General features: G+C 53.8%; 1 protein-coding gene across 5 annotated transcripts in view; it reads left to right on the top strand.

The window, feature by feature from the left end:
* Nucleotides 1–10236, top strand: part of SHF (Src homology 2 domain containing F) — a 21817-nt gene extending 11581 nt beyond the window's left edge. Inside the window, exons 3-7 of one of the 5 annotated variants that reach the window (XM_011355054.2) lie at nucleotides 1376–1582; nucleotides 3125–3265; nucleotides 4534–4705; nucleotides 4851–4970; nucleotides 8456–10236. In XM_011355054.2, the coding sequence (XP_011353356.1) occupies nucleotides 1376–1582; nucleotides 3125–3265; nucleotides 4534–4705; nucleotides 4851–4970; nucleotides 8456–8642 (827 nt within the window). In that variant the 3' untranslated portion in view covers nucleotides 8643–10236. Of the gene's footprint in view, nucleotides 1–1375; nucleotides 1583–3124; nucleotides 3266–4533; nucleotides 4706–4774; nucleotides 4971–8455 lie in introns of all 5 variants that reach the window. The other 4 variants (XM_011355050.2, XM_011355051.2, XM_011355052.2 and 1 more) reach the window with 4 other exon arrangements.
* Nucleotides 10237–11083: the final 847 nt, after the last annotated feature.

Raw genomic sequence — 11083 nt, 5'->3', positions numbered from 1 at the left:
GAACTGAGCATCAGAAAGATGAGTTCACAGGCTTTTGTGGAAATTGCTGAGACTTTAAGAAACCAATAATTAACACCCCTTTCTTCCCCTCTGGAGCTTGGAAATAATTGAGAAATGAGATCAAAGAAACAGACAGATGGAGATAACGATGTCAACTTTATTACTGATAAAGTAGATTGGAGAACATTACTTAGCTGTGTTACCACAATGGGCTTCTTAATACTTCACCACAGAATTATACTCGTCCACTCAGGCTTGGATCACATAAGACAGCTGTAGGCCCCTGCACAGGGTGGGAGGAGAAAGAACCAGAAGGTCCTCTCTGTAAGAAAGCAGATCTGAGAAAGAGAGTACACATCCACTGGTCAGGACTGGTCAGGAGTGTCAGTCCATGGAGCTCATGAAACAGGAGCCTGAAGAATGAAGATTCGCCCTAGCAGTAATCTAGATATAGAGAGATGAAGGTGAAAGTCATCAGGCATTGGCAGATGGGACTCAGAGAATGAAGGATGGCCAAGGAGAGAAAGGATAGTGAAGAGAAATAGGGAAAGTGAGAGGATGGCTACCTTATTAGGTCAGAGGGCACCCTAGGGAGGTCCATGAGTGCCCTGGAATCGATGAGAAAATTTGCACATTTTTCTGGGGAACTCCATAGCTTTTATCAGATTTTCACTGGGATCAGTGATCCCAAAAACAGAATCACAGAACAGACTAGAAGCACTTTTGGGGAAAGTGATGGATTTGAAACATCAAAGTGAAACATCTTTATGGCAATTGGAAACAGATGCAAAGGGTACCATGAGACTGGGCAAGTAGTTCAAGGAGTGAGGGCTGGGAGAAATGAATAAGACTTGGCCCTGGGAAGCAGAGACCAAGAGAGGATCCAGGGAAAGGGACCAAATAGGGGTGATCAGAGAGGAGGACAGTCCATGAAAATGACTCGTCAAAGGGGACAGTTTCAAGGAGGGGTGTTCAGCAGTATCTGAGCAACAAAGAAGGATTTTCTGATGGTGAAATGGTTTCACTTGGGACACAAGGGACTAAATGGATCTGGGTAGCAAGGAGGAGATGGACTAAGGGAGGACCCTGCCTCAGTATCCTCAGTGTGTAAGCATTAGCTCCCCAGCCCTTGCTGGCCATTGCAAGATCTTTTTGTATTTCACTCTGGTGCCTCTCTGCCCCTGCCCCTGCTGGGTCCCATGCTTTAGGAACCCCAGAAGTGTTTTGAAGGAGAGGGACTCTGGACGTGTGGCCCACTGGGCCAGCTGCATCTCCTCTGAAGTAGGCTTGACTCATTGCTGGGGAGCACTGCCAGAGGAGTTGAGCCAGGCAGCTGGAGCTGCTCTCACACCTCCCTCCTGCCTTGCCCTGGCAGAGATTCGGGGCTCCAAGGAGACAGCAGCTCAGCCCCTGCCTCTGTATGATACACCCTATGAGCCAGAGGAGGAGGGGGCCACCCCAGAGGGTGAGGGGGCCCCCTGGCCCCGGGAATCCCGCCTGCCGGAGGATGACGAGAGGCCCCCTGAGGAGTATGACCAGCCCTGGGAGTGGAAGAAGGAGCGCATTTCCAAAGCCTTTGCCGGTGAGTCTTCAGTGGAGAGGGCAGGCCTGCTGGTGCCTCTGAGCTGCTGTCCAGGCTCTAGGGAATGGAAGGAGTGGAGTCTCGGGCTGGGGGAGGCCCAGGAGCTGGGTTCAAGGGAAGTATAGTTGAATCTGCACCACGGAGAGCCATGGGTTGGGCAGTGCGGACACTGTGATGTGTGAGGGGTCAGGGAATGGGCACAAAAGAAGGATGAAGGTGTCCCTCTGCATCACCGTCTCTTGGAGGCAAAGAGGCTTGGGCCACTTCCGCCTTTTGAGGGGCTGAGTATATTTAAAAATAAAGACTTCCAAACAAAATAGTAAAACTTGTGGCATGTGTTAAATACACTTAACAAAAGAAGGCATTTAACACTCCAGACAATGAAAACAGCTGTGTATATAACCTTTAGAGATACCAGCCCTGAGTCAGAGGGCTGTGTCTCCCAGTGGTAGGCCATGCCAGACCAGAGTGCCTACTCCTAGAGGGATTTCTGAGGAGCAGGAACCAGTGGGGAGAGGGAGGCTGTGAGAAATCTCTTTTGTTGAATGAGTATCTGTTTCTCCTATACCAAGCACCCCAGTTGCCATCCTAGGCCTAGAGTCCAACAGAGAGAAGAATGTCTTGGTGGTTTATGTTCGGGGTGCAAGAGCCTAGAGTATGGAGATGGCTTTAGGTCCTGGATCCTTGATTCAGTGAGAACATAAAGGACTTAAATGCCATTAGACCTCATTTCCACTCTCAAGTCCCCCTCGCTCCTCATTGGGCAAGATCTCATCTTGGAGCTGGACCCAGCTCTTTGCTCCGTCCCCCCTACTCTAGCAGCCAGACTGAGAAACCACAGGTTTCTAATTTGTTTCCTGTAAAGCACGTACCATTGAGGATGGGCCGTTTATCTCCAGAAGTCTCCTTGGAGAATCAATACTGTTTGGATTGCTTAATGGGAAAATCTATGCTCGTCATTAGGAAACCTTGTTAGCAGTCCTGCAGCCGCCAGTGGCATCACTCTTCTAATTGGCAAGACTCAGGATTTAGGGTGTGGGGGTAAATTTCAATAAAACATCTGCCCCCACATGAGCTGACAGCCTGAAGCTGGGCTGTCTCAGGCTGTGTGAAAAGGAAGAAGGAAGGCAAGGCTGGGGGTTCTGGGAGGCTGAGGGAACTTGGGTGTGGTGCTGGGAGGTGTGGGTAGCTCCTTGTCCCTCTTTTCCATCTTTCCTGGTCTCTCTGGCCCCTGGAGGCTTGTGAGAGGTCAAATGAAGGGGATCCAAAAGGTTGGCAGAGCAAGACCTTGCATCCTGCTGTTTGCCACCTGAGCCTCCCACCCTTTGACCAGGCCAGCCCGGTGTGTGGTCAATGTGGTTCTTCCCAGTCCTCTGAGAGTCCTGTTCCCAACCAGCCCTGCCTCTGCTCTGACCCTCCTCCTTTCTAGGCTGTCCTGTGTCCTGGCTTTGGGTTTTAGTGTCTCAACCTCTGCCTCTCTCTGTCCCTGTCTCTGTCTCTGTCCCTGTCTGTCTCTCTTCTCCCTGCTGCTACTGGCTCCAGTTGACATTAAGGTCATCAAAGACCTCCCTTGGCCTCCACCGGTGGGACAGCTGGACAGCAGCCCCTCCCTGCCCGACGGGGACAGGGACATCTCCGGTCCAGCCTCACCCCTCCCCGAGCCCAGCCTGGAGGACGGCAGCGGTGGGTCCTGTGGGGGCTGGCCAGGATGATGTGTCCTCTCACCCCTCAAGCCCTGTGGGCTTGGGTTAGAGGAGCCAAGAGGTGGGGCAGGGTTTGGGGAACCCAGAAAGAATCCCTGTCATCCTAGGGGAAGAGGAAAGGACAAAGTAAACAATCCTTCCTCCCCTAAAGGTATGAGGAGGGTGTCTCCTAAGGTAGGCCCCTTCCAAATGCCTTCCCCACCATACCACAAAAATTCACTATTCTAAATTCATTTCTTTGGGTAGAGCTTTGCCCAACCAGATCCTTCAGCAGTGCAAATAACTTCTGAGGTGTGCGTGATGCTAGCCAGCACAAGAAGTGTCTAACTCTTGAGAGTAAAGAAAAGGATCTTATCCTTGCATCTGGTGTTTGAAAAACAATAAGGGCTTGAAAGTGCTGCAAAGAGATAAAAAGAGTCCAAATGGGGAGAAAGAAGGCACTGAACACTTCATCTACATTCAGTTTGACCCAGAATGGGCAGCCAAGGGTATGTGCGTGCATCCGTGCATGCATGCACAGGCATGAGCACCTGTTTGTACCTAAACGTGTGGGTATTTTGTAAATACAGGATGAAAGAGGTCTCTGTCACCTGTGCATATGTGCCTATGCCCATGTGGCCCCCGGGCTTCAGCCCTCCCATGTGTGCAGGCTCAGCAGTCAGGGAGGGCAGAGCCACCTCCGCTGGGCTTCTGTGGATGAGGGAGGAAAGCCTGTGGGCAGCGACCTTGGGGTTGGGGAGGGGCGGGCCGGCTGGCGGCTTTGGTCAGGATTAGCCTGTCAGGATGGCACCAAGGGGAATCAGATAATTGTTCTCAGATCGATAAGTCATTTCTACAGAATGGCTTGGCAGGGTGATTTTGAGAACAGTAATGAACTCTGAGGAGGAGAAAGAAACAATATTATCAGTGCTGAAGCCACCCTGTGGGGGATGGAATAGGGGAAAGCAGTCAGCTGCTCCAGAGGGAGAAGCTTAAGTGGTTTCTCTTGTTGCTCTTCGCCCCTCCTCTCCCACAGTATGACGACTGGGAAGCCCTGTATGGCACGGGAAGGTTGAGCCCCACCCCCATTGCAACAGGAGAATGGACCCAGGATTCCGTCCCTAGAGCCAGTCAGGCCTATGAGCATGTTCTGTGCTTCTGTACATGCCTTTGACCCCTTTTGGCAAGAAATGGGTATGGGACACTGACTATTCTATAAAGCTCTACCTCTAAGGTCCTCAGAGTCTGTGACTAGTATGTTCCCCACAGCCCAGTTTGAAGGATCTGAGAAGAGCTGCCTGTCACCCGGCCGGGAGGAGAAGGGGCGGCTACCTCCCCGACTCTCTGCAGGGAACCCCAAGTCATCCAAGCCCCTAAGTGTGGAGCCCAGCAGCCCCCTGGGGGAGTGGACAGACCCAGCACTGCCTCTGGAAAACCAGGTGTGAGTGTCTGTTGTCCAATTGGGGACTCTCTCCCCTCCCTTCCCCTCCTGGCACTGGCTTGCCTACAGGGGACACCCAGAATGGGTGGGCCTGGACAGCGAGGGACCCAGCAGAGATGGCTGCCTTCCTCTCTCTTGTCCTCAGCTGGTACCATGGGGCCATCAGTCGAACAGATGCCGAGAACCTGCTCCGGCTCTGCAAAGAGGCCAGCTACCTGGTGCGCAACAGTGAGACCAGCAAGAATGACTTCTCCCTGTCCCTCAAGTGAGTGGTGTGGGCTGGCTGGCAGCTTTAGGCAGGATTAGCCAAGGGGACCAAGGGGAGGACAGGAAACTCCAATATTCCTTCCATGCCCCGCCAAGCTGGGAAGAACCCCATCCTCCATGAACATTTGCCCACTGTGGGTCTGCCCTGGAGACCTAGAGAGGTCTGAGTTCAGCCACTGCTCCCAAGGAGCTCACAGTCCCTTCAGGAAACAGTTGAGCTACAGTGTCTGCTTCAGAAGGGTTCTGTCACTTACTGGCTTTGTAGCCTGGGTCCCTCTGAACCTCTCTGGGCCTCAGTTTCCTTACTTACAAAATGGGGGAATAATAATATCTACCTTATAGGGAAGGATTAAATGAAATAATGTATGGCAGCCACTTAGCGTGATGCTAAGTGCTCAAATTATCACCATCATCATTATTAATGGAAATCCAAGATGTTCTAGAAGCACATCAAGGAGATAAGAACTTTGTCTGAGAGGATCTACGGGGTAAGACGGACACTGGGTCCTGGTAGGAGGGCATAGCAGTAGACACAAAGCTGTCTTGTTCACTCTGAAGAAGTAGGCAGGAGATCTGGGTGCTAGAGGCTTACAGCTGAGCTCTAAAGACTCCTGGAAGGGGAGGGGCGAGGGGGGGAAGAGCGGGCAGGGCCCTCCCTTTCCATTAGCCTTCTTCCCTGAGAGCAGACATACACAGGCCAGCATGAGTCTCCCAGGCTCTTCGGGCAGGATGGCAAGTCCTCTCCTTGGCAACCAGGAGTTTCCCCTGGCAGAGTCTGCACCCCACATGGCAGCCTATCAAAGTGGAATGTCCATTCACATCCCCCCACCACTACTGGGGAATCTGTACCACTTCCTACCACATTTTCTGGGGGCATTAGAGTACAGGTGTACCTCCACTTCAAACAAATCCAATACATGGAAATTTGGGACTACTAAACAGATACATTTGAAGATAATTATTCAGCCTCACTAAAAGATAATGGGAAAAATCGCCACACTATAGTCATAACCTGAGGTTTATTCTTAGATTTAATAAAACTAGCGATGTGACCCTAGGCAAATCACTTAACCTCTCGGGGCCTTGGTTTCCTCCATTGCAAAGTACATTGATGGTTACCTCCTAGATTTCTTCCAGTTCTCATACTCTGGGAGTCTGTGAATTCTCATAAAATTAAAGCATTTAGGAAAAATTCATCCGTCAGAAATTTGATTTACATAACTTAGGGATGTGTATTGCTTTAAAAACTGTAGTTAAGATTCATGGAGCAACTACTGTGTGCCAAGTATCATATACAACATCCCCAAATGAACTACCATCCTGCAAGATCAATCTATTTTTTATAAATAGAAAATAGATTCAAAGAGATATGTGACTTGCTCAAGGCCACCAGCTAATAAAGTTCCAGAAACAGGATTTGAACCCAGCTCAGTCTGACTGTAATAACCACACTGTTCCATTGCACAGCTCTACCCTTCATGAAGTCTGGAACAGTCCAGCGCAAGGGTAAACGGCAGGGGCCTGGCTCGCTGAGCAGAGCAGAGCTGGAGCCCTGCCTTGGTGTGAGGAGTAAAGTGGTAGGCAGGCCTGGACACACCACTCCAGCCGTGGCTGATCTGGCCCCGCCAGCTTTGTCTGCCAGAGCCTCGTTTGCATATAAATGGCTTCTCTGAAATGCAATTATGGTTTCTCTTCTCTCTGTAATGGAAGGGCTTTCACTGGTAATTAAACAGCTTCCTCCAAAAGCCAGGCCAGCCCTGGCCCTGCGGCCCAGCTAGTCCCACCCCCGTTCCCTGAGGGTCTGGCAGGGGTTCTACTGTGTCCTCATAGACCCTTGGGACTTGGTCCCAGGTCAGTTATCCAGGGGAGGCTGAACTCTCAGTTTCCAACTCTGGTCTCTGGCCACTTGTTGCCCTTTTTGGCCAGATCTGTCCCTCAAGGAGAAAATATAATGGTTTTCAGGAGAGGTGATTCTCCCAAGTGAACAGTGGGGAGGGAGCTGTCCGGAAACTTCAAAAGGGTGAGAGAAGGCAGGGCCTATGCTACTGCCCACAGCCTTGGACCTGGGCCTTGGCATAGAGCAGACAGGGGAGGGCGACCACTCACTGCCTCTTCTTTCTGCAGCCCCAGGGAGTGTTCATTTCCCTCAGGCCCTTGGCTCCTTACCCCAGGGTCTGTGTGGTCACTGTCAGCCTCAGCCTGTTATCTCAGACCTACAGATGAAGGATGGCCCCACGCCCTGACATACACACCCAGGCGTGGGGTCCCCAGCAGGCTTTAGGGCACTGGGGAGGGGAGGGAAGGACAGAGTTAAGGGCCTGTTTTTCCTTCCCATCTCTTTCCTTTCTTCAGTCTCCCCACTCTCCCCACTGGCTCTTTGGTGGGCCTAGTGAAATAGGTTGTCAGAGCCCTCTATGTACTCAGGCAGGAGATGCAAGTGAGGAGGTTTGCCAGCTTCACCTCTAAATGGTGGGGGCCTCACCATGAGTCGGCCCCCTTACTAGTCCTACCTGCTTCTGAGCCCTGTCCTTGTCCCTAAGTAGGCTATGACCAGCAGAGATAAGTACTCAGGCTTCAGGGCTCCCCCAAGCAGTGCTGACCCCTTGCTTGCGGGTAAGTTTCAGACCTTCGGCCTGGCCAACCAGGGTTGTGGTAATTTGGACAAATGTTTTTGCTGGGGCCTCACCCCACACTCTAACACTGTGGGTGCCCAGACTTCTAGGAGCTGGCCAGAGCTCTGAACATGGGTGTCCTTGTCTTATTGGTAGGTAGGGCCAAGCACTAATGCTGATTTCCTGGATTGTGGTGGGGAGATGGGAGAGGCACTGGAGAGTGTCATCTCTGAGGGAGGGAATGGAACTGCAGCCTCACAGATGATGTCATCCCAGGCTGAAGGGCTGGATAGATGAGGTGGGGGCTTGGCCCAAGGCCCAGTTAGCAAGAGAGTGAAGGGATGTCCCCAGGAAGAGGCAGCTAAGCATTCCCAGATATGGGGGTGGAGGGGACTTCCAGAGCAGCTTGCCCCCTCCTCTTGTCCGCAAAAGAGAGTTCCAACAAAGATTCACTTGGTTGTCACATCTGTCCACACACTGTCCTGCCGAAGGTGTCTGTGTCTCCACAGGAGTTACTAGAAGCCCCTCACAGGAGTCCTCCCCAACAGCTCAGAGAGAGAGGAGGGTAAAGCAGCCCTGGCCACATAGGCTGGAAGGCCTGGATACTAGCATTTGGGGTGGTGGGGAGGGGTATTGGTTCCACCTGCACACACCCTGTACAGTCACTGTGCACACATTCTTGGCACACCCCGTGCCCTCACCACAAAGCAATGTATACTGCTACCTACTCATACAATCTCCACCTCCTTCTCTCTACTTTTTGGTTGCCTCCACTCTCAGGTGGTTTGGAACAAGTGCTGCAGGGGTGGGGGAGGGGAGTACTGGAGAGGGCTCCCACTCATCAGGGTCTCCTCTCCTCTCCTCTTCCCAGGAGCAGTCAGGGCTTCATGCACATGAAGTTGTCCCGGACCAAGGAACACAAGTACGTGCTGGGCCAGAACAGCCCGCCCTTCAGCAGCGTCCCTGAAATCGTGCACCACTACGCCAGTCGCAAGCTGCCCATTAAGGGGGCTGAGCACATGTCCCTGCTCTACCCCGTGGCCATCCGGACTCTGTAGATCTGAGGCCGGGGTACTGTGACAGATTTGGACCCAGTCCTGTGCCGGTCCCCTGGCTGAGGGCTGTCGTCCTACTGGGGACATGAGCTCCCAAGCCCTTCTTCCCCTTTCCTGGGATCGAGTGGAAGCCAGAGATTCTTTAATTTATTTCTAAAGGGAAAAGGCTACTGGGGCCTTGGAGTTAGAGGTGGTTTGGAGCTGAGGAGAGAGGAATCCTTGGGGAGAAAGGATAGCCCCTGGAGGACGGGGGCTTCAGAACCGCGGGTCTCCTAAGTTTAAGAATAGCAGCTCCAGCCCCTTTCCGCCCCTAGGGCGACCCCCCTCCCCACCACCGTCTTCTCCCTTGGTCGCTGCGGGGTGGAGCAGGACGTGGACCCGCGGGGCGCCCTGACCAGCTCTCCGTCCCCACCCCCAAACCACCCGCGGGCTCCGCCGAGTCTGGTGCGGGGTTTGGGGAAGGCAGACCCCTGGGATGGAGATGGCATTGGGGCGGGGAGAGGAGGGGAAGAGCTCCGGCCAAAGGGAACGTGTGCGGTCCCGGGGCTGCCCCGGCTCCCCGCCAGAGGCAATAAATAAACCAGTCCTGCCAGGCACAGCGGCGTCCGCTCCTCCAGCGCCGCCCCCAGGGGTAACGGGGTGGGGAGCGGCGAAGCGAGCACAGATCTGTTTATAAATCAGCTCTAGAGCAGACACAGGCCGGCTGCGAAAAGCGCTTTCGAAGCATCAAGTTCCTTCCTTTGACGAGATGTCAAAACATCCCCCACCGCCTCCGCCCCGGCTGGGGGCCCCCAGTAGCCAGCCCGCCGCGCGGCGCCCCCTCCCCGCCGCGCCGAGGAGCGCGGCTCCCCAGGAGCGCGTCCAATTTCCTGCCTACAGCCATTTGTCTGGGAGGAGGGGAGCCGCGGAGAGACAAAGAGGCAGCGCGCCAGGCGCGGGGAGAGGGGCGGCCCTGCCACGCGGAAGCCGCGCGCCCGCGGAGCCGCGAAAGCTGGCGCAGCCGACTGCGTTTCCTTTCCAGAGGAAATGGGGGCCTGCCGCGCCTCCCCCATGCCGTGAAGGGCGGGATCAGACCCGGGGACCTGCAGCCTGCGGGACTGGGCCTGGACCTCCCTTCGGCTGTCGCTCTCGGCCGAGGGAGGCGGGGGCAGGGCAGCCTCGCGCGCCCTCTGCTGGCCGTGTCCCTAACTGCGGACCCAGGGCACGGGACCACACCCACCGGTGGCCTGGCCTGCGCCCCTGCGCTCGGCCACAGCTGGAACCCGCCGCGGCCTGTGGGCCCAGCGCCAGGGAATATCCACTGGGCGGCCAGGTGGAGCTGCTCTCAAGTCACTCCTGTCACTCCCTCTCGCTCTCACTGGCAGCCTGAACAGAAACTCCCTGTTGGGCTGAACATAAACCCTGGGGGGGCGAAGGGGCTGCCCTAGGAGGGCAGTCGGATAACTTCCTCTAGTACCTAAATCTGCAACTCACAAGTGTGGTGTGACTCATAAGATTTTGGGTTTTCTAATCCAGCGGATATTTTATCAAAATCGGGGATATGTGATCTGACAAATGTTAGAATTCTGTGAGGGACAATAAAAAGGATCACTTGAAACCGGGTACTGCTTCAGAAATTCCCTCACAGAAGGTTGACTTATCTTTAAGTAGACTTGGAGCGCATTCAGTCATGTTGCAGATGAGAAAACAGGTGATATGCTCATCTATCTCCTCGCAGCCCTCATCTCACTACCTGGTGCTCAACTCTCTCATTACTCAGAGAAGAGCTGGGAATAACCGAGGTTCTGGAGCAGGCCAGACCAACTCTGCCTCCCTGCTGGTGCCTGCTGTGTCTCACCCCACCACCCCACTTTGTGCCCAGCCCACCTCCAGAACCCCCCATATCTACTCTCCTCCTCATGATAAGGCTGCAGAAGCCTCACACTAGCCTCCTGGATAGGCCCTCTGTCAGGAAGGGTGCCCCTGAGCCAGGAAAGGGGTCTCCAGCTGGGGCACTTGGCCTTGAGTGGGTTTCTTTATTCAGCGGATACTGGCAAGCTCAGAGGGAATGTCTGCACTGGCCTAGGTCGGCTGGCTGGTTGAGTGGCTTCCTCTGCCAATACCCACCCCACCTGGAGACAGAATAAAGAAACCCAGAGGGTTTCCTTGTAAAGGAGACTATGCAGTAGGAAGAGTAGAGGAGGACTGAAGAGTACTACATAGATATCGGGCCAGGTTCTGACTACAGTACCTGTTTAAAAACTTGAGAGAGAAGATCAATTGTGCCGTTAGAATGAGGTGCTGAGGGAATTCCTAGAAATTACTCTCTGTGGGTCCAGCCTCTACCCCCTCCAAGGCATTTTCCAGCCCTTTCAACAGTGGGGAGCCCAGAGGAGGGGAGGACTTGGGAGAAGGGTTCTAAGATGACAGCATATGAGCTCCCACATCATCCTTAGGCTCATAGC

This window comes from Pteropus vampyrus, unplaced genomic scaffold, assembly GCF_000151845.1.
Source record: "Pteropus vampyrus isolate Shadow unplaced genomic scaffold, Pvam_2.0 Scaffold19, whole genome shotgun sequence".
Taxonomy (NCBI): domain Eukaryota; kingdom Metazoa; phylum Chordata; class Mammalia; order Chiroptera; family Pteropodidae; genus Pteropus; species Pteropus vampyrus.
Note: the sequence above shows the minus strand (reverse complement) of the source record. Positions and strands in the feature narration are given on the sequence as shown.